The sequence below is a fragment of the Rhinopithecus bieti genome, unplaced genomic scaffold (assembly GCF_001698545.2).
Source record: "Rhinopithecus bieti isolate Rb0 unplaced genomic scaffold, ASM169854v2 scaffold_47707, whole genome shotgun sequence".
NCBI lineage: Eukaryota > Metazoa > Chordata > Mammalia > Primates > Cercopithecidae > Rhinopithecus > Rhinopithecus bieti.
The window spans coordinates 87,475-111,832 of NW_016819117.1; the positions used below are offsets into that span (position 1 = coordinate 87,475).

The following is a 24,358-nucleotide window of genomic DNA, read 5'->3' on the forward strand; positions in this document are numbered from 1 at the left end:
CTCGCAGCCCCCGCGGGCGCAGCCCTTCGCGCAGCCGCCGGGACCTTGGCCCCTGTCGAGGTGAGACGCGAGCGGCCCCGGCCCGGCTTCCCCTCCCCCGCCGGCCGCCCTGGCGCGGAGGGTGACCTTGGGGGAAATGTTAGTGAGGTCCGGCCACGTGCTGCGGGCGGGGCGAGCGCTCCGGCGGCGGGGGGTGCGCGGGTCCTGCCCACTACGCGCCCGCGGGCCTGCGCCTCGCGCTTCCGCCTCACCTGGCCGGCCCCGGCCCCCAGCGGGGAGAAAGCCGGCCCGCTCTTGCGTCGCGGGGGCCTCCAGCGGCGAGGCCGGCGCTTCGGGCGACCTTGGGCGGCGGCTGGAACCCTGACGTGCAGCAGGCCCAGGCCACCGTTCGCGGAGAGCGCCGGGCGCTGCTCCTCAAGGTCTCCCGGCTCTGCCCTTGCAGAGCTTAGTGGGGGAGACGGGCGTGTGCTTACGTCGGGCAGGGCCGCTGCCCTCCTCCGCCCTTCACCCCAGACACCCTGGGGCAATGGGGCCTCCTCCCCTGCCGTTGCTTCTGCCTTTCCTAACCCAGTGCCCTCCCAAGACCACAGGCGCCTTAGTCCGGTCACTGTGGCCTCCCCTTGGAATCTCAAGGGTCCCAGTGGGCAACACCAGGCCCACTGGCTGTTGTCTTTTTTTTTTGGAGACGGAGTCTCGCTCTGTCGCCCAGGCTGGAGTGGCTGTGGTGCGATCTCAGCCCACTGCAACCTCTGCCTCTCGGGTTCAAGCGATTCTCCTCCCTCAGCCTCCTGAGTAGTTGGGACTACAGGCACGTGCCACCATGCCCAGCTAATTTGTATTTTTGTATTTCACCATGTTGGCCAGGATGGTCTCGATCTCCTGACCTCGTGATCTGCCCGCCTCGGCCCCCCAAAGTGCTGGGATTGCAGGTGTGAGCCATCGTGCCTGGCCTGTTCTCTTGAAGTCCCCATCTGAGGTCCTCTGTCAGCCAGTGAGACATGTGGGAGTTGAGTGGACTTCACTCCATGTGTGGCAGGGCTGGAGGAGCCCTGGGCAGGGCAGGGTTTGTGCTGCCCTCTGCTCCCTGGGGTCACCCACCCCCCCACCCCCAGGCCCCAGTGCTGGGAGCTTCTGGCAGCAGTGGGACCTCTGCATGAAGCCCCCACCCTGCTCCTTCACCTTCTTGGGGCAACCACCTTCCCTCTGTCTTTTTTTTTTTTTTTGAAATGGAGTTTCGCTCTTGTTGTCCAGGCTGGAGTGCAATGGCAGGATCTCCACTCACCGCAACCTCCGCCTCCCAGGTTCAAGCGATTCTCCTGCCTCAGCCTCCTGAGTAGCTGGGATTACAGGCACGTGCCACCACACCCAGCTAATCTTGTATTTTTAGTAGAGTCAGAGTTTCTCCATGTTGGTCAGGCTGGTCTCGAACTCCCAACCTCCAGTGATGCACCCATCTCGGCCTCCCAAAGTGCTGGGATTACAGGTGTGAGCCACCGTGCCCGGCCAACCAACCACCTTCCCTCTGAACCACCCCACCCCACGCTGCCACCCATCTCCCTGCCTCATTTTATTTTTTTCTTTTTGAGACAAGGTCTTGTTCTGTCATCCAGGCTGGGGGTTGCAGTGGTGCAGTCATGGCTCACTGCAGCCTCAACCTCCCGGGTTCAAGCGATCCTCCCACCTCTCAACTTCTTGAGTAGCTGGGACAATAAGCGAGCACCACACCTGGTGAATTGTTAAATTTTATGCAGATGGGTCTCACTGTGTTGCCCAGACTAGTATTCAATTCCTGGGCTCGAGCAATCCTCCCGCCTTGGCCTGTAGAAGCGTTGGGGTTATAGGTGTGGGCCACTGTGCCTGGCCCTGCCCTGCCTTTTTTTCTCCTTGCTGCTTTTCGCCACTCCTCATCCCTCACTGACTGGGCGCAGGAGGGGGGTGTTGGGGTCCCTGCGCGTCTCCTCTGGTGCACCCGGAGGGTCACGTCTTATCACCCACGACGTGTACTGGCTCTGGTTCCTGCCAGGTACGGGTCTGGGCACTACCCGTGACTGTGACAGGCCAGATACACCTTTGTTTGTTTTTGAGATGGAGTCTTGCTCTGTCACCAGGCTGGAGTGCAGTGGCGTGATCTTGGCTCACTGCAACCTCCCCCTCCCGGTTTCAAGTGCAACCCCAGCCTCCCGAGTAGCTGGTATTACAGGTACCCGCTACCATGCTTGGCTAATTTTTAGTATTTTTAGTAGAGATGGAGTTTTACTATGTTGGCCAGGCTGGTCTTGAACTCGTGACCTCAGGCGATCCGCCCTCCTCAGCCTCCCAAAGTGCTAGGATTACAGACGTAAGCCACCAGGCCCTGCCCAGATACACCTTTGAAAAGTTCTTCCGCCTGGTGGGAGACGGGTCGGGGAGGCAGTAAGATAAACTAAGGTGATATAAGTCATTGAGTAGATGAAATGGGGCCATGTGGTCACCGGACCCCAGGGTAGATGGAGGGCATGGGGACCGCCACAGGAAGGGACAATGGCATGAACCCCACAGGGCGAGAAGGGGCAGCCTGCGAGAGACGGGGGGGGGGGTTCTGAGGCCCAGTGAGGGCAGGCTGGGGGGTTGGCTTGGGGGCTGCACTAGGTCAGGGCCATGGACTCTGTTGTTGGATTTGCGATGATACCCTAGCATTGCCCCCACTCAGCATGTGATGTGCTCAGGTGGATTCTCTCCCAAGCGCAGCTTCATGGGCTGAAAAAAGGGTGAGCTGTGGAGGGGAGATGAAAGGATTCACTCCACAGCCTTCCACTCCCTGGGCTGAAGTTTGCCCGGAGCAGTGTCCCTGGAAGTGGGAGAGGTTGGCAGTGGTCCACAGGTGCACGCTGGGTGGGTGCCCTTTTCCCCAGAGAGCAGCGGCCTTACGTAACCAGAACCCCTGGGGCGGTGCCTGCCTCCCGGGGCCCATCTCAGCCCGAGGGCCACCACCTCCGCCCTGCGATTCACAGCCCCTGGCAATGTTCTTCTCTTTTTAGACATTGATAATCCAACCTCCAAGCTTTCTTGGAGTTTTTGGCTTTCCAAGATGGGAGTGGGTTGCAGGCAAGAGGGCTTTTCCAAGTGGACAAACTTAATGCCCTGTGGTTTATGCAGAAACTCAGGCAGCGGGCAGGTCTGGGAGGTGCTGGTGCCCCTGCCCCTGTCCCATCTCCACCACCTGCACGCTTTAAGATCCTCTGCGGCCACCAGACCCTGCCAGCCCCGGGGCCGGCGGGACCCTGCGCCCCTCAAGACGCTCCTCTTTATTTTAGTGCCCCTCTCAGCTGAGGAGGAACCGAGAGCGGCGCTGGGGCACCTGAGCCCAGGAAGGCAAGCAGGCCGGCCGGGACGGCGAGTGCCTGGCGGAGCAGGCACAGCCCAGGACTCCCGGCTCCCACCTCCGGCTGTAGGTGCGGCCCCATTCCCTCCATGGCCCTGTGCCGGGCTTTGTGTGCTCAGGGCTTGGCCAGCTGGGGCCGCCCATCCCTGCCCTAGGCCCTGCTGGCCTGGACGGGCCTAGGGACCTGCTAGACGTTGCGTGTGGCACTGCAGGAACCATCTCATTTGGCATCGCCCCTTGTCTCGGGCTGGTGGGGAGTGAGTGAGGGTTATAGTCACTCTCCCCACTCAGGGACTGCCTATCCCGGCACCCAGTGCTCATCCCATGGGACCTGGGGGCAGCCAGGGAGAGGGCAGAAGCCCCTCGTTCCCGTCCAGGTCCATCCGTCCACAGAGGGAAACATCATGGAGATGGAGGCGCTTCTGTGGGGCGAGAATGTGGCCTAGAACTACACCCAGAGTGGGGGTTTGGGGCAGAGAGACATGGTCATGGACCGGGTCGTGGCTCAGGTTAGAATCTGGGTTGCTGATGGGATGCAGGTGGCAGCACAGGCACCTGCAAGACCCTCGGAGGGGCACGGAGTGGGGCCCAACTAGGGGTCTGGGACACTAAGACTGAGGCCCCCACCCTACAGTCACTCACTTCCCTCAGGGCAGAGGGCCGCAGGTGTAAGCTGAGCTGCCGATGACTTGGGGCCTGCAAGAGAGAGGCCTGGGCCACTGGCTGCTGCAGGTGGCTGCTCTCTGGGGTTCAGGAAGTGCCTAGGCTGGCCGGGTCTGGGGACAGTGGGCTGGCCCGGGGCTGCTCCTGAGTTCTGCCAGGCAGCACCGGGCCTGGGACGGGCACCAACCATGTCCGTCTCCTCCCTTCCTGCAGTCCAGGGCCAAGGCTTGTGTTCAATCGTGTGAATGGCCGGCGGGCCCCCTCCACGTCCCCATCCCTCGAGGGGACCCAGGAGACCTACACACTGGCCCACGAGGAGAATGTCCGCTTTGTGTCCGAAGGTAGCGAGCGGGGCCAGAGGGTGCGGCCCAGGCTGCTGGGTGCAGTAACATGGACCCGGGATGGCCCCACTTCAAGCTGACCCCCAGCTGCTGCAGGGCTGTGCTTTTCCTTGGCACTCTGCCCTTGTGTCCTGTGACCAGCCCTGTGTGGGGTTGGAGTCCAGGGTGACCATCAGGCCCTGGGTGGGCGATGGGGTGCCTGGGACCTGGCTCAGCCCGACTGCCCTCCTCCCACAGCCTGGCAGCAGGTGCAGCAGCAGCTGGATGGTGGCCCAGCCGGTGAGGGCGGGCCGAGGCCTGTGCAGTACGTGGAGAGGACCCCCAATCCCCGGCTGCAGAGTGAGCCCCCCAACCCCATCTCCCCAGGAGAAACCCCCCAGCCCCTCTGATCCTGACCCAGGCCTTGCCAGGTTCCCACCCCAGGGGATGAGGGAGGGGACTCTTGTGCAGAAACCTCTTCTTCCCAGCGCCTGCCGCACTCGGAGTCTGGGTGAGTGGCTTGTGGTGAGCTCCAGGGGAGAGATGCTGACCAGCCTGGGAGGCAGCATCACTGCCCAGCCTTCTCTGCCCACAGACTTCGTGCCCATTGACCTGGACGAGTGGTGGGCACAACAGTTCCTGGCGAGAATCACCAGCTGTTCCTAGTGGCTGCTGGGAGAGGGCGCTGCTACACAGCCGACCTGTGGCCAGGAGAGAAGCATGGTGCCCCACCCACCCACTGTGCCTGGCTGGGTGCCGGCTACACCTGAAGTGCCAGCATTTGGACTTTTGCACCTGTTGTTCCCTTGGCCTGGCTGTCCCAAGCAAGCTGCCATGGCCAGGGGCCGAACCCATCTGACCTCAGCCCTGCTCACTGTGCCCAGGGACCAGCAACCGGCCCCTGGGGCTGGTGGGGAGGAGCTCCAGGCTAATAAAGTCGAGAAACTGCCTTTTTGGAGTGTCTTTGACTTGGGAGGGTGTAGGGGAGTCATGTCCAGTTCCAGTCGGCAGCCTGGGACACCAGGCCCAGCACAAACTCCCCTTGTAGCCCTGTCCTCTCAGGTCCTTGGCTTCTCACCCAGCTGCCCTCTGACAGGTGGGAGGAACATTGGCCAGCTCACCTTGCTTGGAAGTCTGTGGACCCCACTTTGCCCCTCCTTCCTCTCCCGTCGGCGTTGACTGGGACCAGAGCCGAGACTCAAGGTCTAAAGACATGAAAAGGTCCTGATCACCTCCCCCCACCACCAGGATTGGGGCTATGTCTCAGAACGCCAGGCCCCATTCTGAATCCGCGGGCCCGGCCGTGGGACACTGAGCGAAGGAGTGCGTGGGGAACCTGCCAGGGCGAGCACGGGAACCAGGCACTCCGCGGGCGCCGGCACTACCTTCCCTGATGAGCTGGGGTGACCCAGCCCACCTGAGTCAGGACCCAGGGTACCCAGGTGTGGACCAGGGGCCCCTGGACGGCGAGAGAGCAGCAGGGTGAGGCCCGGCTGTCCGTGGCATGGCCAGGCCTCAGTGCGCAACTCGCCTTGCTGCTTGCACGCGGCAGGAGCCCCGCCGAGGGTCGCTGAACAGGTGGGCCACGGGGGAGGCGTCCGCAAACCCGCCGCGGACTCGAAGCCGGTCTGGCGCTAAACACGGGGCTGCCTCGGGAAGGCCCCGCGGGGCCAAAGCAGGGCGGCGTCAGCTTGCGAGCAAACCCTGGGGAGGGGCTGCCGACGTGAAGCGGCGGTGCTTACAACGCGGGAGGTCCAACGTGGCAGGGTGCCGCCATGACGGCGGAAAGTGATGGCGAAAGTCGCACCGTTGTTCAGGCAGCCGTTTGCCAGGCGCCGCGGGCCGCATGTCCCGCGGCTGGGCGCGCGGACGCTTAAGGCGGGAAGCCTCGCAGCGGCCGCCATGGCCCGAGCGTAGCGCGCGGCGGCAGGGTTCCCGGGTCCGGGGTTTCCGGGCGTCCAGGGTCGGCGGCCGGGGGCGCTCAGGGCCCCCGCTAGCCCCGAGGCCAGAGTCCCCGCTCGCAGGTTTAAAAACGCCTTGCCGGCGCCCACCTCCGCGCTCCCGGCAGCTTGGCTTCCCCCTCCGGCGCCCGGGAAACTCGTCCCGCCCCGCCTCGCTGAGCGTCGCCGGGGAAGGCGCGGAGCGCCCTGGCCCCGCCGGCTCCTGCCTGGTCCCCGAGGCCCGGCCCAGCCCCGCAGTGGCTTCGGCTTGCGTGCCCGGGTCCCCTGACGCCCGCCGCCCGCTCCCCGCAGCCTGGCAGCACCCGTTCCTCAACGTCTTCAGACACTTCCGGGTGGACGAGTGGAAGCGCTCCGCCAAGCAGGGGGACGTGGCCGTGGTGACGGTAGGTGGCCGGGGCTCGCCCGGAGCCCACACCCCTGCCCTGCCCCTGGGAGAACGGCCCCACCCCCGAGGGCCCCCTCGCCCCCGCTGCACTTCTCCTGGGTGCCGTCGGTGACGCGGGCTCCCGCTTCTCCAGGACAAGACCCTGAAGGGCGCCGTGTATCGGATTCGGGGCTCAGTCCCTGCCGTCAACTACATCCAGCTGCCTAAGAACAGCACCCAGTCCCTGGGGCTGACCGGACGGTACCTGTACGTGCTCTTTCGGCCCCTGCCCAGCAAGCACTTCGTCATCCACTTGGATGTGTCCACCGAGGTACAGAGCCCGCGGCTGGGGGCTGCATGGGAGCCCCAGCACCCCTGCGTCCCGTCTCTTCAAGGCCCTGCTCCGTCCCCACAGGACAACCAGGTCATCCGTGTGTCTTTCTCCAACCTCTTCAAGGAGTTTAAATCTACGGCCACGCGGCTCCAGTTTCCCTTCGTCCTGGAGGCCAGGACACCCCAGAGAGGTGACACTGAGATGGGGTGTGGATGGTCCAGGACAGGCGACTGGAGAGAGCTGGTGCAGGCCCAGTGAGGCTCCTCTGTGGCCTGGGGGACAACCTGGCGGGGGCGCAAGCTCACAGTTCTGGGAGTCGGGTTGTCAGGAGGGTGGGCGCTGACCCTGAGTGCCTGTCCTGCAGATCTGGTGGGTTTGGTCCCCCACGGAGCCCGCTGGACCTGCCTGCAGCTCGACCTGCAGGACATTCTCCTGGTTTACCTGAACCGTCGCTATGGCCATCTCAAGAGCGTCAGGCTGTGCGCCAGCCTGCTAGTCAGGAACCTTTACACTAGCGACCTGTGCTTTGAGCCTGGTGAGGGCCGCACCTGTGCTCCCCACTCCACGTCTCACCCATGCTGTCAGCCCTGGAGAGGCCCCTCACCGGTCATGGTCCAGGATGCTTGGGAAAGTACAGTACTCAAGCTGTGCTGTCTCTGAACTCTGGCCAGAACCCCACCCCGGAGGCAGCCGGGTGATTGGGGGGTGGCTGGGCTGGTGGTATGGCAGTGCTTTGGCAGGTGCCCCGTGCTCAGGTGGCCAAACAGCCTCCCTTGACCTGGAACAACCCTGTTCCTTGTAGCCATCTCTGGGGCCCCGGGGGCAAAGCTGCCCGTCACTCCTATGCCTCGGGAAATGGCTTTCCCTGTGCCCAAGGGAGAGAGCTGGCATGACCGCTACGTCCATGTCCGGTGAGTGGTTCTGCTTTTTTCCATGGCGGCCTCGGTGGTGGGAGGGTAGGTGGCCCTTGGGCCCCCAGATGCTGACTCTCCCTCTGCCTGCCAAGGTTTCCAAGTGACAGCTTAAAAGTGCCTTCCAAGCCGATTGAGAAGAGCTGTTCACCTCCTGAGGCAGGTGGGCCTGTGCGGTCAGCCGGGACCCAGGTTAAGGCCTGTAGGGTGCGTGGGGCTTGGTAGGAGAGGGGAGGGCTGGGAAAGGACCCAGTGGTGTGCTGAGTGCAGCTGGTGCAGGGACCCAGGGAAGGCTGTAGGTTGTCCGAGCTCCCAGAACCACATGGGTGGGAGGTCTGTGTGAGGGGTACCTGGGGGCCCCAAGCTTTCTAGCTGGAAGAGGAGGGTTTCAGGGCCTAGGGTGGAAGTGGGATGCTGGCTGTGGATCCTGTAGAGCCTGTGAGGCTGGGCCACTTGCTGCTCCTCCCCAGGCGTCACCTTCACCAGGGGTCTGCGTAGCTCACCCCTGGGTCACTGGGGGTCTTTGCTCTGTTGTAGTCCTCCTGGGGCCGGGGCCACAGCCTCTCCCTTGCCCAGTGGCCTCCAGCAAACCTGTGCGATTCAGTGTGTCTCCAGTGGTCCAGATACGCAGCCCCACAGCCGTGAGTATCCCCTTCGTCCTCTGAGATGGGGTTGGGGCCTGACGGCCCAGGGCACTGATAGGCACTTGTCCCCCAACAGTCCGGCCAGGCCCCCTTGGCACCCAAGCCCTTCCCGGAGATCAGCCTGTCCCAAGAGCGCTCAGAGGCCTCCAACACGGATGGCCCCGGTTTCCATAGCCTTGAGCCCTGGGCCCAGGTGAAGGCCTCTGACATCCACACGGCTGCTGCCGGCACCCATGTATTGACTCACGAGTCGACTGAGGTGCCTGTAGCCCTTGAGGACGCTGGCTCCTGCAAGGTGAGTGCCCATCCCACAGCAGGTGGGGTCCGGTGACGTGTGGGCCGGGGCAGCTGGTAGCCTGCCACGAGATGCATTCAGGACAAATGTGTCTCTGACGGTCTCTGATTCAGCCTCCTGAGGCTGGCGGGAGGCAGCTTTGGGGAAGAATCTCTGTCCACAAAGAGTAAGGAAGGGCTTGTGCTCTCACCCACAGTGCCCCAGCCCCAGGTGGTCTGTGGGGGACCCTGGAAGGTCTGGCAGTGCAGCCGGAGTCCCAGCTTCCTCCCTAGCACACCAGCAGGAGCTACCCAGGACCAGGGCAGTCTTTTTGAGAGGCAGGACCCAGTTAGGGGTTGGCGGGGCCCAGAGTTGGTCGGGGCGTTCTGGGGGCCTGGCTGAGCCTTCCAGGGCCTTGATGTGAATGGCGGTTTCAGCGCTTCCTCCCGGACCCTGTCCTGAGGCTGAAGGGCGTCATCGGCTTTGGGGGCCATAGCACCAGACAGGTGAGGCTCCTGGGGTGTGTCCAGGGCAGCTCCTGTTGGCTGCCCTGAGCGCTGATATGGGACGGGGAGAAAGGAGAGACCTGTGTCCTGTGGTGGCTGTGTGGGCTCCCGAGCCCCCTCGGCACAGCGGTCCTGTCCCCCTGCAGACTGCTGCTTCCTGCGTGCTCAGGCGTCTGCCCCACCCACAGCTGTTGTCACCTCCTGGTACCAGGGGGCTCTCAGGGTCACGGGCATCTCTTACTCACTGGCTGGGCTAAGTGCTCCCCGCGAAGACCCAGAGCTCTCACGTCTTTGGAGCTCTGATGGTCCAGACCAGCAGCGTGGGGCCAGGCTGTGGGCACAACCTGTGGGTCCCTGATGGGTGGCAAGGGCCTTCTGGGAGAGGAGCCTCATGGCAGAGGAGGTGGCCTTCCCCTCTGCCCCAGTGGCTTTGGGCCCTTGTCAGGCCCTGCTGGGTGCCTGCTCTGAGTGTTTGGGGGCCCTTTGGCTTTTTGTTATCCCCACCCCGGAGTTTCTTGCACTGGAGGCGGGGCTTAGAGGACAGGCGTCTGTGCATGTGTGTACGCATGCCTGCTTGCGTGTTCCAGCTGTTCTTTTGACATCTGCAGCCTGTGACTCGTGTATGTAGTGTGTGCAGGGTGTTTTCTCTTGCCCCTGGATGGCTGTGTGCCCAGGTGTGTGTGCCAGGCCTGCCACCCCCTCTCCCTGGGCTGGAGTGGGAGGTGAAGCTGACCTCCCAGCAGCCAGGAGGGGCCTGGCATAGCACCAGTCCTAAGCTCCCTGCCCCCTTGTGCCAGGCCCTGTGGACCCCGGATGGGACGGCTGTTGTATACCCCTGCCATGCGGTCATCGTCGTCCTGCTCGTGGACACGGGGGAGCAGCGCTTCTTCCTCGGCCACACAGACAAGGTGGGTGCTGCCCGGGCCCAGGGCGGCTCACACCTGCAGTCCCTGCACCCTCCCTCACCCTTCTGCCTCCTAGGTGTCCGCCCTGGCGCTGGATGGCAGCAGCTCACTATTGGCCTCGGCCCAGGCAAGGACCCCCAGTGTGATGCGGCTCTGGGACTTCCAGACCGGGCGGTGCCTGTGCCTGTTCCAGAGCCCAGTGCATGTCGTCTGCTCCCTCAGGTGGGCACAGGTGTGCCCCACGCAGGGGATGGGGGTCAGCCCAGGCGACACTGACCACCTCCTCTCTGTTCACAGCTTCTCTGACAGTGGGGCCCTTCTCTGCGGGGTTGGCAAGGACCGCCACGGGAGAACGGTAACAGGGCCCAGGCCGGGGGTTGGGGGTCGGGGGGGCCGTCCAGATGCACGCAGGCAGCTTGAAGGGTCTTGGTTTTCTGAAACTCCACCTCGTGTGATCCTGGGTCCCTGCTCTATGTCCTCCCTGTGGTGGGGCTCTGTGCACTCCGGTGTTCATGCCGCCCCCCTGCTCTGTACAGAAAGTACCACCAGCAGCTCACGTTTCTCACATGTCTTGGTTTATCGGCCATTGGAGTCGGTTTAAGTCAACATTTATACACTTTGCTTCGTTCTCTCTGCTGGTGATGCGGTTATGAGATTTTCACATGGCAGAGCTCCTGTAGCTACCCACGCTTGGGCATCAGTGGCACGTCCACACAGCCAAATCACCTGGCGTCTCGGTGGGGGCACTTTTTTAAAACACTTTTTTTTGAGGGAGGGCCTTGTTCTGTCACCTAGGCTGGAATGCAGTGGTGCAATCATAGCTCACTGCAGCCTCGACCCCCTCCCTGACCTCCCTGCCAGCTGGACTCAAGCCATCTTCCTGCCTCAGCTTCCCGGATAGCTAGGCCACAGGCGTGTGCCGCTGCACCTGGCTAACGCTTTGTTTCTTTAACTTTTTGTAGAGATGGGGTTTCGTTACATTGCCCAGGCTGGTCTCAAACTCCAGGGCTCAAGCAGTCCTCCCACCTCAAGCCCCCCAAAGTGCTGGGATCACAGGCGTGAGCCACTGTGCCCGGCCACGAGCTGCTTTTTATCTGCCTTCCGGGTTGTGGGTGGGTTTTTACTTCTCTGTGGATGGGATGCAGCACTCAGCATCATGGGTCTCTGTAGTCGTCCCAAAGCTGCCACACGTCAGGGCGAGAAGATGAAGGGGCTGGTTTCCTTCCACCGTCCGCAGCCGCACGCTCAGAGGCTGGTCTCTGCATGAAAGAAAAGCCACCTCCAGGCGGGGCTCAGCTGGGCCTCGCAGAGTCAAGGCGGCACTCACTGGCCCTGCTGTGCGGGCTCAGCCTGGGCTTGTTGCAGATGGTGGTGGCCTGGGGCACCGGCCAGGTGGGCCGCGGTGGCGAGGTGGTCGTTCTGGCAAAGGCGCACACTGACTTTGACGTCCAGGCCTTCCGGGTCACCTTTTTTGATGAAACCAGGTGATGCAGCCGCCCATCCACGATGCTGGGAGAGGGTCTGGGCCCGGAGTGGGGACTGGGGCCCGAGCACCACCCCCTGGCTCGGGGACCGTCGTTCCCAGCCTTGGTTGTGCATCACGTCTCCTGGCGGGTCAGGGCACTGCGGGCTGCTGCAGTGCTCAGTTCTCATTCCTCGCAGGATGGCGTCGTGTGGGCAGGGCAGCGTGCGGCTCTGGCGGCTGCGTGGCGGGGCGCTGCGTTCCTGCCCCGTGGACCTGGGGGAGCACCACGTGCTGCAGTTCACCGACCTCGCCTTCAAGCAGGCCCAGGACGGCTGCCCGGAGCCCTCGGCTGCCATGCTGTGAGCCCCTGCCCTTCCCCACAGCCTGCCCCAGCGTGGGGGCCCTGGTGCCTGGTACCCTGAGGGCCTTACCTTCCCTGTTGCCTTCTTGGGCAGTTTCGTGTGCAGCCGCAGCGGCCACATCTTGGAGATCGACTGTCAGTGCATGGTCGTGCGGCATGCCCGCTGCCTGCTCCCCACACAGACTCTGGGCGGCCCCCACCGGCAGAAGCAGACCTTCAGCACAGGTAAGAGGGCTCCTGCCATGTGGCGAGGGTGGCAGCGACACTGAGGCACTGACGCCCCCCGTCCCCAGGCCCCGGCATTGCCATCAGCAGCCTCAGTGTCTCCCCGGCCGTGTGTGCTGTGGGTTCTGCGGACGGCTACTTGCGGCTCTGGCCCCTGGACTTTTCCTCGGTACTCCTGGAGGCAGGTGAGGTTGTAGGCATGCTCTTCCAACTCGGGGAGAGCCTCGCCTGGATGCTGGGGCAGGGAAGGCCAAGTCCCTGGGGCTCTGCTGTCAGCCGCCCTGGCTCCTGGCTGCACAGGGAGCCACGGGGCCAAGCGACGTGTCCTGAGCCCCGGGGCGGCTGATGCCAGGGCAGCCCACAGGGCAGCCTCACAGAAGGGCTTGGTGGGCCATGGGTGGTGGGCGAAGCCTCTCAGCCTGGGTCCTGCCTAGCCTCCGAGTGGTGGTCTCAAGGGAGCTGTATCTTGCAGCCATGTGGAGCCTGGGACTTTGAGCAGCAGGGAGTGCATTTGCTGAGGTCTTGGGGACCTGAAGCCTGAGCAGTGGCTGCCCAGGGTTGGCTCTGGCATGCCGCTCACCCCGGGGTGACCCTGGGAGGTCCCTGACCCCGCCCCACCCACAGAGCACGAGGGCCCCGTCAGCTCAGTCTGTGTCAGCCCTGATGGCCTCCGTGTGCTGTCCGCCACCTCCTCGGGCCACCTGGGCTTCCTGGACACGCCGTCCCGGGTGTACCACATGCTGGCTCGCTCCCACACCGCCCCAGTGCTGGCCCTCGCCACGGAGCAGAGGCGGGGACAGCTGGCCACCGTGTCCCAGGACCGCACCGTCCGCATCTGGGACCTGGCCACCCTGCAGCAGGTGGGGTTGGCAGGAGCAGCGCGGCAGGGAAGGCCAGGAGGTCGTGAAGCAGGGGTTTGGCAGCAGGGGTGAGGGGCCCTATAGGGACTTGGTCTTTCCAGGCTGTGTCGGCCTTGTGGGTTTGGGCCTCCTGGAGAACCTTTGGGCCCTTGTGATCCCTGCCCTCCCCTCAGCACGGCCCCCGTCCCACAGCTATATGACTTCACATCGTCAGAGGAGGCCCCGTGCACTGTCACCTTCCACCCCACAAGGCCGACCTTCTTCTGCGGCTTTAGCAGTGGGGCCGTGCGCTCCTTCAGCCTGGAGGCCGCTGAGGTCCTGGTGGAACACACGTAAGTGCCCAGCCAGCCACCAGCCCCACAGAGACCCCGCGGTGGAAGCTGGGGTGGCCAGGCGGGGGTCGTGTGCAGGATGGCCAGCGCCAGCCGGAGCCCTACCCTTTGCTGCCACACGGGGACTTTTGTGGCCAGGCTGGTTGGTTGGAGGTTAAGCGATCCTGTGGTTCTTGGGACTTCACGTCCTAGTTGGGCTTTGGGACTGGGGCCAGCGGGGTCCCTGTGTGTACTGCAGGTGCCACCAAGGAACCATCACCGGCCTGACCGCCACCCCTGACGGCCGCCTGCTCTTCAGCTCCTGCTCCCAGGGTTCCCTGGCCCAGTACAACTGTGCGGACCCCCACTGGCATGTCCTTCGAGTGGCAGGTTGGGCCCCCCGCAGCTGCTCCAGGGGACTCCTCCAGGCGGGAGAGGCCTGGGTCTGGTGCAGGCCAACACCTCGACACACGGGCCGGTTTCCTGGTCCACTGGCTGGGTCCTGTGGGGCGGCGCGGCTGCCTCAGTCACCTTGTCAAGGCCCTGAGATTGTGGTTTAGCGTTCGCCGGCCCCCAAGGCCCGAGGTCAGCCCGGGTCTGTGCCCAGGAGGAGGCAGGCAGCCCAAGCTCCAGGTCAGCAGCTGGGGTCAGACCCAGCCATGGCACCTGACCTGTCCTGCGGCCACCATAACTTGGGCCACCTGAGTGGTCACTTGTGACCACTGCTGGCCCACAGGGATTCCCAGCTCCCCGGCAGCGCCTGGCGCCCACTGCCACCTTGGCCTTCCTCTGCCACTGTAACGCATCTGTGCTCCTGGGCTGGTGTTTCCCGAAAGTGGGGGCAGGGGCAGCGGCCTCCTTGGGCCCTGGCCACGTGTACCCTGGCGCTCCCACCCCCCGAGCTGACCCCTGCCCCGCCCCATGTGGCCACAGCGGACATGGTATGGCCAGATGCCCCCCCGAGCCCCAGCACTCTGGCAGTCAGCAGGGATGGCCGCCTGCTGGCCTTCGTGGGACCCTCCAGGCACACAGTGACAGTCATGGGCTCGGCCTCCCTGGACGAGGTGAGTCTGCAGCCCTCCTGGGTCCAGGGAGACTGGGCCATGAGAGGCTGGCTGCAGGGGCAGGAGGGAGGTCACGGCCACTCGAGCAGGACCTAGGCCCTGTCCCGCCTCCTGTCACAGTACACATCAGCCATGTGGGGTCCAGGTGCGGCCAGGTTCCTGTACAGGGCAGGTGCTGCCTGGGTGCCGAGTGAGTGTCCCCAGGGCCTCTCTCCCAAGCCTGGCCCTGGGTGGCACCAGCTCTGCCTGGGGACCTGACTGTCGGCCACTTGCCGCTACCCCAGCTGCTGCGAGTCGACATCGGCACTCTGGACCTGGCCAGCAGCCGCCTGGACTCAGCCGTGGCTGTGTGCTTTGGCCCTGCAGCCCTGGGCCACCTGCTGGTGTCCACCTCATCCCACAGAGTCGTGGTCCTGGATGCGGCGTCAGGCCGCATCATCCGGGAGGTGAGCCTCAGGGCTGCAGCCCGCTGACCTGGCCCTCCCTGTGCTGTCCAGGCCCGCCCTCTGTGCCTGCAGCTCCTCCAGCTGGGTGGGGGGCCATCACCACACCTGCAACGAAGGGAGGCCCCAGGTTGCCAGCCACTTTCCTGAGACACGGCATTTCCCAAGAGCACTGTGTTCCAGCTGCCTGGTGTCCACCCTGAGCCCTGCTCCTCCTTGATGCTCAGTGAGGATGCCCGCTTCCTGCTGATGGCCGCTGGCCGGGCGGTCAAGGTGTGGGACTACACGACACAGGCCAGCCCAGGCCCCCAGGTGTGTGTGTGGGGAGGCAGGTGGCTTTGGCCATCAGGAAAACCTCCTCAGGTGGCCCGGGAGACCCCTGCAGGTGTGGGTGGGGCAGGGAGAGCAGAAGGTGAGAGGTAAGAGTGACCCCCCAAGGATCCCCTGTGCCTCCGGGGTCTCACGCTGTGTGGGGCTCACTGCCCCCAGGGGCTGGCACACGGCAGCATCCATGCCCTGCCTCAGGGTCCCTGCATGTGACGCCGCTACCTCTAGGTGTACATCGGCCACTCGGAGCCTGTGCAGGCTGTGACCTTCTCTCCTGACCAGCAGCAGGTCCTCAGCGCAGGGGATGCCATCTTCCTCTGGGATATCCTGGCCACTACTGAGAGGCAAGTGCCTACTCTCAGCTGTGTCTGCTTCGGCCCCCCAGGCCCTCCTGAAACCCTCTCTCCTCCCTCTCCAGCGACCAAAGCTTCCCTGGGCCCTCCCCAGCCTGCGAGGCAGGTGAGTGGCTGTGTTCAGCAGGGGGGCAGGCGCTGCGCTGACTCTAGGGCTGGTCCTGTGTCTGCCCAGCGGCCCTTCCTCTTCCTCCCCAAACATCACAGGGCTGCTTATTCCCCAGGCCTGGGCACAGGACAGCTAGAGGATGCTGCGTCCAGGGCCAGCGAGCTCCCCCAGCAGCAGGTCCCCAAGCCATCTCAGGCAGCTCCACCACAGCTGGGCATTTGTGCCAGGCCTCCCGAAGGTGGCGATGGTGAGCAGCAGGGGTCCTGGGGGAGTGGGGGGATTTGGGTCTGAGGGCACAGGCCCAGTGGCAGCAGGTACTCACGCACGTCCAGCTCTGGGGTGCAGGTACCATCACTGCTCATCAGGTGGGACAGTGGGGTCAGGGAATGTGGGCAGCTTTTCCTCTCCTCATTGGGCCCAGGCACCTTCACCACGTCCGATGAGGAAGGACCCTGTGAGGAGAACCGTGACCCTGAGGGGCCACTGCTCACAGAGGAGGAGGCCGGCAGGGCTGGAGACAGGGCCTGGGCCGCGGCAGTGGGCTCCTGGGGGCTTGCCATATCTCCCCGTTCCCCCAGCCAACCCTGTGAGCAGTGGAGGGCAGGGCAGGGACGCTGGTGCGGGTGCAGGGGCCTGAGGGCGGTCGGTGAGTCCACCGTGTGAAGAGGCGAGGTCACCTGCCTGTGCCCGTGTGCCCGTGGCCCCGGCCTCTGCCCCGCTGTGCATTCTCACTGTGTGGTAGACCAGGGCCTTGTGGGGAGACTCTGCGTGTAGTGTGTGGGGTCTCTGAAGAGCTGCAGGGCAGTGTGATGCCACAGGCTCTGCCTCCAACCTGCCAGGCACCAGCGACACCAAGAATTCGGGGGCCTCACGCACCACCTGCCCGGCTTCCTACAAGGCCTTCACACCTGCCAGGGCCAGCCGCGGCCCCCACTCTGCCAAGGTGGGGAGTGGTTTCTGGGAGCCCTCTTTTTCCCCAGCAAGCACAGAGGCCCCCCCAGGGCCTCCCAGCACCTCCTCAGGGTTGTTTTTGGACTCCAAAGGGGATGCTCTGGTCTTCGAGCACCTGTCTCCTGGAGGCACCTTCATCCCGCACCCCTGCCCCTGCCCTCCGCTGGCCTCCAGACGGGACCCTGTGGTGGCCTCCTGCTGACCTGCCTTCCCCTCTCATCCAGCAGCTGCCCTTGAGAGCCCCATGGGCCTGTGTCCCTCCTGGCCCTGGCACACCGAGTGCCCACACCTCCCACCTCTGCTTCCCCATCTGTGCCCCTGGGTGCCCTCTGCAGCTGGCCTGGGTATGCCCCAAAGCAGCCTCCCATGTGCAGGCTTTGGGGCCCAGGTGGCCATGCTGGGCCCCAGCAGCATCCGGGTCTCCTTCCTTGCAGGGCACTTCCCTGCCTCCCGCCAGCGGTGAGTGGCTGCGTCTGAAGGCTGTCGTTGGCTACAGCGGGAATGGGCGGGCCAACATGGTCTGGAGGCCGGACACAGGTGGGGGCCAAGAGCTTACCCCCCCCCCCAGCCCAGATGCCACCGCACGTGGTCCAGCTGTCCCCCCACCAAGGCCAGGCCCTGGCGGCAAATGAGCACCAGCCATCAATGTGGGGCTCTGTTATCCCGGTAGCGCCTCCTGGCGCTCCAGCCCAGGTCCTGGGAAGCACTTTGGCTGCCTGGCGATGGGGAGGGCGCGCCTTTGCCTGGGATGATGCTAACCCCTTGGACCCTCCTTGCGGCTCTGCCAGGCCCCACCCCCCAGGCCCCGCCCTCTCCCCACAGGCTTCTTTGCCTACACTTGCGGCCGCCTGGTGGTGGTGGAAGACCTGCACTCTGGCGCCCAGCAGCACTGGCCCGGCCATCCTGCGGAGATCTCCACGCTGGCCCTCAGCCACAGTGCCCAGGTGCCTGCCTATGTTGCCCTCCTCCTCACCCAGGACCACTGTGCCTGGCAGAACCAAGCTCCTGGACCAGTGCGGGCTCTCACCACCACAGACAGAGCAGATGGCCACCCCAGCCTCCACTCCAGCCAGAGCTGGCAGAGCTGAGGTGGGGCCAGCCGGCCACAGCCTCCCCACTCACTGCATGCCCTCTTGCCTGCCAGGTCTTGGCCTCTGCCTCCGGCCGCAGCAGCATGACTGCCCATTGTCAGATCCGTGTCTGGGACGTGTCTGGTGGCCTCTGCCAGCATCTCATTTCCCACCATAGCACCACTGTGCTGGCCCTGGCCTTCTCACCAGATGACAGGCTTCTCGTCACATTGGGTCAGTGGCGGGGGGGATGGAGGCCACGGGCTTCCCTAGACCCGGGGCGGGGGGCTGCACCTGTGCACCTGACGTAGCTGCTGTATGTCCTTCCCAGGGGACCATGACGGCCGCACCCTCACCTTGTGGGGCACGGCCACCTATGACCTTGTGTCCTCCACCCGCCTTCCGGAGCCGGTGCATGGCGTGGCCTTCAACCCCTGGGACGCCGGCGAGCTCACCTGTGTGGGCCAGGGCACTGTCACCTTCTGGCTCCTGCAGCAACGCGGGGCAGACATCAGCCTTCAGGTGCCAGGTCACCCGCTTGGTGGTTGGGCCCAGGGGTCGTTTTGTGGGGTGGAGTCTGACTGGGGCCCGGGACACCACTGACCCATGGCTACTCGTACCCTGCCAGGTGCATCGAGAGCAGGTCCCAGAGACGGTGGGGGCTGGAGAGCTGACCTCGCTCTGCTACGGGGCACCCCCCCTGCTCTACTGTGGCACCAGCTCTGGCCAGGTCTGTGTCTGGGACACGCGTGCTGGCCGCTGCTTCCTGTCCTGGGAGGCAGACGACGGTGGCATTGGTGAGTGCCCTGCAGAAGCCCTGTGGCCCTCAGGACCCCAACCTGGGATCCTCAGAACTGGGGCAGAGGCCTCGTCTGCAGCCCTGGCGTCCAGGCAGCCTTGTGACCAGGGCCTCTGGGAGGGCGGCTGTGGCCCCTCATGGCTCCTCCTGCCCCCAGGGCTGTTGCTGTGTTCGAGCTCTCGATTGGTCAGCGGCGGCAGCACAGGGCGGCTGCGCCTGTGGGCTGTGGGGGCTGTGTCAGAGCTGAGGTGCAAGGGCTCAGGCGCCAGGTGAGCCGCTCACCCCCGTGTGCTTCAGCTGCAGGGGGTGTTGGTATCCCTGACCGGGGCTTGCAGCCAGTGCCCCCCGCTAGGCTGTCCTGCAGACCAGCCGTCTGCGAGCCCCTCCGAGGGACAGGCTTGGGTGTGGCCTGGGCCTCGCTGGCTGCCATCGAAGACGGGCACGGGCGCAGAAGCCCCAGCTCCATGGGCTTTCTCTCCTTCCACCGGGAGGGCACAGCCAGGTCCCAAGATGCAATGCTGAAGGCCCTGCCTCAGCTGGGGACCCAGCTGGCTCTTGGTGTCAGCCTTGAGACCCGCTGTTCTCTCTTCTCCCCTGCACCCTCAGGTCCAGTTCTGTGCTCATGGAACACGAGCTGGTGCTGGACGGGGCTGTGGTGAGCGCCAGCTTCGATGACAGCGTGGACATGGGCGTCGTGGGCACCAGAGTGGGCACACTCTGGTTCATCAGCTGGGCCGAGGGCACTAGCACACGTCTCATCAGTGGCCACAGGAGCAAGGTGAGGGACTTCCAGCCTGGACGGAGGCAGGGCAGCCGAACCTGGCGCCCTCCCTGCCTGCTGGCCCCATCTCCGCCAGCCCAGATTATTCCAAGTCCTGCGGTCACTGGCTCACAGCGGCTGCCTTGGGGTTCACAGGAGGGAGGTCTTGGGTGTGCACGTCCCTCAGAGCCATTCCAGTTGTGTCTGCATCAGGGAGCCGCCTGGCAGGCCTTACAGGTGTTCTCAAACCGTCCTTTCCATGCTATTGCTTTGCGTTTTTTGTTTTGTTTTGTTTTGTTTTTTAATTGTCAAAGAAACCACATTAATCCAGGTGTGGGGGCTCACGCCCATAATCCCAGCACTTGGGGAGGCCGAGGCAGGTGGATCACCTGAGGTCAGCAGTTTGAGACCAGCCTGGCCAACATGGCGAAACCCTGTCTCTACTAAAAACACAAAAATTAGCTGGGCCTCCTGATGTATACCTGTAATCCCAGTTACTCTGGAGGCTGAGGCAAGAGAATCACTTGAACCCGGCGGGCAGAGGTTGCCGTGAGCCAAGACTGCGCCACTCTACTCCAGCCTGGGCGACAGAGCAAGACTCCATCTCAAAGGGAAAAAAAGATTAAAAACCCCATATCGTCTGTCCCCGCACCTCCCATAGACTGGCTTTGCTGACTCAGTCTCATGGGCTCAAGAGGTCAGGAGGCCGGGCGGCTGCTGGGTCAAGTTCTGCTCTCTCTGGGTCAGATCTGGTCAGGTTCTGGTCGGTGTTGGGTCCAGTTCTGTAAGGCCCAGCTCTGTTCTGCAGCCTCCTGGTGCTGGAGCTGTGTCTCCAAGAAGCACACAGCACTCACCTCTCTGGGACCACCTGGCCTGGAAGCTCCATGCCCTCATGGGGTTGGGGCAGCCACCGTGTCGCCCCCTCACCCGCCAGCCGCAGCCTTAGGAGAGGTGGCCTCCTGGGCTGAATGGGGGCAGCAGGACAGGTGCCAGTCCTTCCCCTGCTGGAGCAGGTTTCTGGTGTGGCGTTGGTCCAGCAGCTGCGGCCACGGGCTTCCTCCTGTGGGTCTCAGAGCTCTGCGTGTGGTCAGCCGGTCCCCACAGCATCGCTTGTCCCTTGATGCCGAGTCCCATCTTCCAGTTGTCCCTCGCTGCTTTCTTTAGACACCTGTCTTTAGTATTTGAAGGTGACGATAGCCAGCAAAGGAAGTGGAGTGTGAGACGGGTGAGAGTTGTTTACCTTTCTGGCAGCAGGTTTGTTGGGTATGGTTGTCATAGCCTGAGCTCTGTGCACTTCAGTAGGTGAGTTTCAGCATATTCAGCAGCTGTGGAACCAGAGAAAACCTTGTGTGTGCCTGTTCCTCGGTCACTCTCCGTTTCCCGCCTCCCCAGCCCCTGGCAACCACGGAGTGGCTGTGTCTGGATTTTCCCGTTCGGGATGTTCCGTAGGAACTGGCTCCCCTGCTTCTCTCCCCGAGTGTGGTTTCCAGGATCATCCCGGCCGCTGTGTGTGCCAAGCCAGTCATTCCTCTTGACGGCCAAACACTGTTCCATCGTATGGGCAGCTCACGCGTGTGTCCACCCACCAGGGCCGGGAAATTCGGGTCCTGGGTCCGTGACCTGAGCTGTGGTCGCTGGTGGCTTCCCTGTGATGAGAAATTCAGGCCTCGCCTGTGTGGCTCTGCCCGCGCCTGGGCTTCACCATGTCCTTGCAGGGCCCCTCCCGGGGAGACAGGCTGAGGCGCCCCGGCCTGAGCCCCGCAGCCCCCATCGCTCAGCTGATCCAGTCTTGTTTGTTTGCTTCTTTGTTTGTTTGAGACGGAGTTTCTTATCCCAGGCTGGAGTGCAGTGGCCGGACCTCAGCTCACTGCAAGCTCCGCCTCCCGGTTCACGCCCTTCTCCTGCCTCAGCCTCCCGAGGAGCTGGGACTACAGGCGCCGCCACCTCGCCCGGCTAGTTTTTTTTTTTGTATTTTTTAGTAGAGATGGGGTTTCACCGTGTTAGCCAGGAGGGTCTCAGTCTCCTGAGCTCGTGATCCGCCCGCCTCGGCTTCCCAAAGTGCTGGGATCACAGGCGTGAGCCACCGCGCCTGGCTGAACTGATTTTCTTAATGAAGTGCATCATGTTCTCACTTGCACGTGAAGTCCACATTTGGTGCCGGCTGCATCACTTCCTCTCGCTAGTGAGTGGCACCTGTGTCTCCTTTCTGTCAGTCCAGCAGTCCCAGCTGTCAGTGGCACCTGCATAATGACACGTCTGCCTTTCCCCCCATCCGCACGCAGCGGTTTTGGGAGGAGAAACGCGACTGCGTGGCATGCTCGCTGCAACCAGCAGCGTCTGTTCTTTCGACCTCGTTCTGCAGCCTGCTAGGGACACGGCCACACTGCTGTGTTTGAGGTGCCGTCAAAACAGCTTTCTCCTCGGTGTCCCACTGGGTTTGACTGGCTAGTAGGCTTCCTTTGATTTGGACTCACCCAGATCTAGCGCAGGGACACACACGGGAGGCCGGAACCGCTCCTTTTCGCCATGTGGAGTTGGCCGGGGCCAGAGGCACATGCTCTGGTTTGGACAGCCCGGCCCTGGGGGCTGGAATAGGAAATGCCTATGTCCCTTTCCCCTGCCGAGGGGCCAACACCCCCAGCCTAGCTACGGCTTCCCTCAGGTGAACGAGGTGGTCTTCAGTCCCGGGGAGTCCCACTGTGCCACCTGCAGTGAGGACGGGAGTGTGCGGGTGTGGGCCTTGGCCAGCATGGAGCTTGTGATCCAGTTCCAGGTGCTGAACCAGGTGTGTGGGGAGTGCCCAGGCTGGGGATGGGGTGAGGGCCTGCTCGCAGGGGGCCTGGCGTGGGTGGGGCAGCTGTATCCTCCGTCTGGCCTGAGTGTGTGTCCCCAAGACCCCTGTGAGTGCTGAAGTTTCCCCACTGTGGGTCCCCAGAGCTGCCTCTGCCTCGCATGGAGCCCCCAGTGCTGTGGCCGCCCTGAGCAGCAGCGGCTAGCGGCAGGCTATGGCGACGGCTCCCTGCGCATCTTCAGCGTCTCCCGCACGGCCATGGAGCTCAAGATGCATCCCCACCCGGTGGCGCTGACCGCTGTTACCTTCTCCACCGATGGTGAGGAGTTGGGTGTGTGGGGGATGGTGCTGTCCTGACCTGGCCCAGGTCCAGTCTCTGGGCTGGGAGCTCACAGGGTGACGGTGTGGTCCCAGGTCAGACTGTCCTCTCTGGAGACAGGGATGGGCTCGTGGCTGTGAGCCACTCCCGCACAGGGATGACCTTCCGTGTGCTGAGTGACCACCAGGGCGCCCCGATCTCTACCATCTGTGTCACACGCAAAGAGGTAAAGCAGCCCCAAGAGCCAGGGAGCAGGGGCCAGGGTGCTGGGGGGGCAGGTACCATCTTGGCCGAAGGCACATATCGGTCTTCACCCACTCCATTCCCAGTGTGAAGACTTAGGGGTGGAGGGCACAGACCTATGGCTGGCTGCCAGTGGGGACCAGCGGGTCAGCGTCTGGGCTTCCGACTGGCTGCGGAACTGCTGTGAGCTCGTGGACTGGTTGAGTTTCCCAATGCCTGCCACCACGGAGGTAAAGCATGCTCCTGGCACTGTGGGTAGGGCTGGCGCCCATCCACCCCACCACAGCATGCTGTGCCTTTGCAAACTCAGGGCCACCTGCCGCCCTCCCTCGCTGCCTTCTGCCCCTGGGATGGGGCGCTGCTGATGTACGTGGGCCCTGGCGTTGACAAGGAGGTGATCATCTACGACCTCTCCCAGAAGCAGGTACACACACCGGCTGCTTGTCACCAGAGCCCCAGGGACCCAGCGTGGTGGGTGGGACCTGGCTGAGCCCACAGGCCTGGAGCCTCACGCTGGCTGCCCACAGGTGGTGGAGAAGATACCACTGCCCTTTTTTGCCATGTCCCTGAGCCTGTCCCCGGGGACCCGCCTCCTGGCTATTGGCTTTGCTGGTGAGTACTGGTGGATGTAGTTTGGGCCCATCTTAGGTGGGGGCCATGTAGGCTGACTGGTGCCCTGCTCCAAGACAGGTGCCTCACCTGTGCCCGGGCTCCTCGTCTCTGGGGTGGGGTGAGGACACCTGCCCTAGAGAGGGTCCTGGGGTCAGGAGATGATGAGGCAGGTGAGGAACCAGGCACAATGCCCAGCACAGGGCCTGAATGCAGGGTGGCAGCGACTTTTAAGGAGGGACCCGGCCCAGCTGCAGGCCGACAGCCTGGCAGTGATGGGCCCCCTAGTCCCAGTGGCACGTGGAGGGCACAGCCAGGAGCCCTTGTAGCACTGGCTCCCCCGACCAGCATCATGCCCAGCCGGGACAGTCCGGGTGGGTTGGGGGAGCCCTCTGTGTGCTGCCTGGCCCTGACCCTGGCCCACCTGCGCCATGTGCCCACAGAGTGCATGCTGAGGCTGGTAGACTGTGCCACGGGGACTGCGCAGGACTTTGCTGGCCACAACAATGCAGTGCACCTGTGCAGGTTTACACCATCTGCCAGGCTGCTCTTCACGGCCGCCTGCAACGAGATCCTGGTGTGGGAGATCTCCGGCCGCTGAGATGCAGCAGGGACTGTGGTGCTGTGTGTCACGGCTGGTACCTGGACACAGGCTTGGCAGAGAAGCCAGGTGGTCAATGGCTTCATGCTGGGACAGGCCAGGATTCATGTAAATCGTCTGGACAAAGCTGTTGTGAATTTGGCGATCTGAAAATACTTTAATCTGTTGCCCTTTTGCCTAAGGAATTTTTAATATTTCTATCTTGTAATAAACATGGGTATTTATTGCATTATTGCTGCATTGTTGCACCGGCTGTCTCTGGTTACTGCTGGCCGGAGCTCAGCCTCTGCCCGTCCCTTAATCGGCTGTTTGTCAAGGCTCCTGTAGCCCTGAAGCAATGACCGGTCGGCCTGCCAGGGTTGGCCTGGCGCCGGGAGCCTGCGCTGCCTGCAGTGCCCGGCGCGTCCACGCAGTGGCGCCGCCGCACATCCTGGCCGCTCTGGCCCGCCCGGCT

At 63.8% G+C, this 24,358-nt stretch overlaps 2 protein-coding genes across 5 annotated transcripts in view; both read left to right on the forward strand.

The window, feature by feature from the left end:
- The window catches only part of MCRIP2 (MAPK regulated corepressor interacting protein 2), a 6,366-nt gene extending 1,072 nt beyond the window's left edge, over positions 1-5,294 (forward strand). Inside the window, 5 exon segments of the mRNA XM_017858279.1 lie at positions 8-60; positions 4,238-4,365; positions 4,603-4,704; positions 4,940-4,969; positions 4,972-5,294. Of these exon segments, the coding sequence (XP_017713768.1) occupies positions 8-60; positions 4,238-4,365; positions 4,603-4,704; positions 4,940-4,969; positions 4,972-5,114 (456 nt within the window). The 3' untranslated portion in view covers positions 5,115-5,294.
- A 1,591-nt stretch (positions 5,295-6,885) lies between these two features.
- Positions 6,886-24,136, forward strand: WDR90 (WD repeat domain 90). Of its 4 annotated transcripts, none has more exons than XM_017858458.1 (39): positions 6,886-7,000; positions 7,085-7,257; positions 7,368-7,538; positions 7,806-7,914; positions 8,010-8,077; positions 8,452-8,555; positions 8,635-8,853; positions 9,270-9,338; positions 10,136-10,246; positions 10,320-10,465; positions 10,541-10,598; positions 11,609-11,727; positions 11,906-12,067; positions 12,164-12,294; positions 12,363-12,479; positions 12,919-13,154; positions 13,347-13,486; positions 13,725-13,855; positions 14,399-14,529; positions 14,814-14,975; positions 15,156-15,284; positions 15,528-15,643; positions 15,718-15,758; positions 15,877-16,008; positions 16,601-16,704; positions 17,147-17,249; positions 17,535-17,656; positions 17,857-18,016; positions 18,114-18,304; positions 18,411-18,579; positions 18,739-18,850; positions 19,188-19,359; positions 22,004-22,126; positions 22,277-22,451; positions 22,547-22,677; positions 22,748-22,924; positions 23,005-23,118; positions 23,222-23,306; positions 23,747-24,136. In XM_017858458.1, exons 1-39 carry the CDS (start codon positions 6,987-6,989, stop codon positions 23,902-23,904), a joined length of 5,085 nt encoding a protein of 1,694 aa, XP_017713947.1. In that variant the 5' UTR covers positions 6,886-6,986; the 3' UTR covers positions 23,905-24,136. The 4 variants fall into 4 exon arrangements, with proteins under 4 accessions (XP_017713947.1, XP_017713948.1, XP_017713949.1 ...); XM_017858459.1 differs by having other exon boundaries at positions 22,781-22,924; XM_017858460.1 differs by lacking the exon at positions 23,222-23,306.
- The last annotated feature ends 222 nt before the right edge of the window (positions 24,137-24,358 follow it).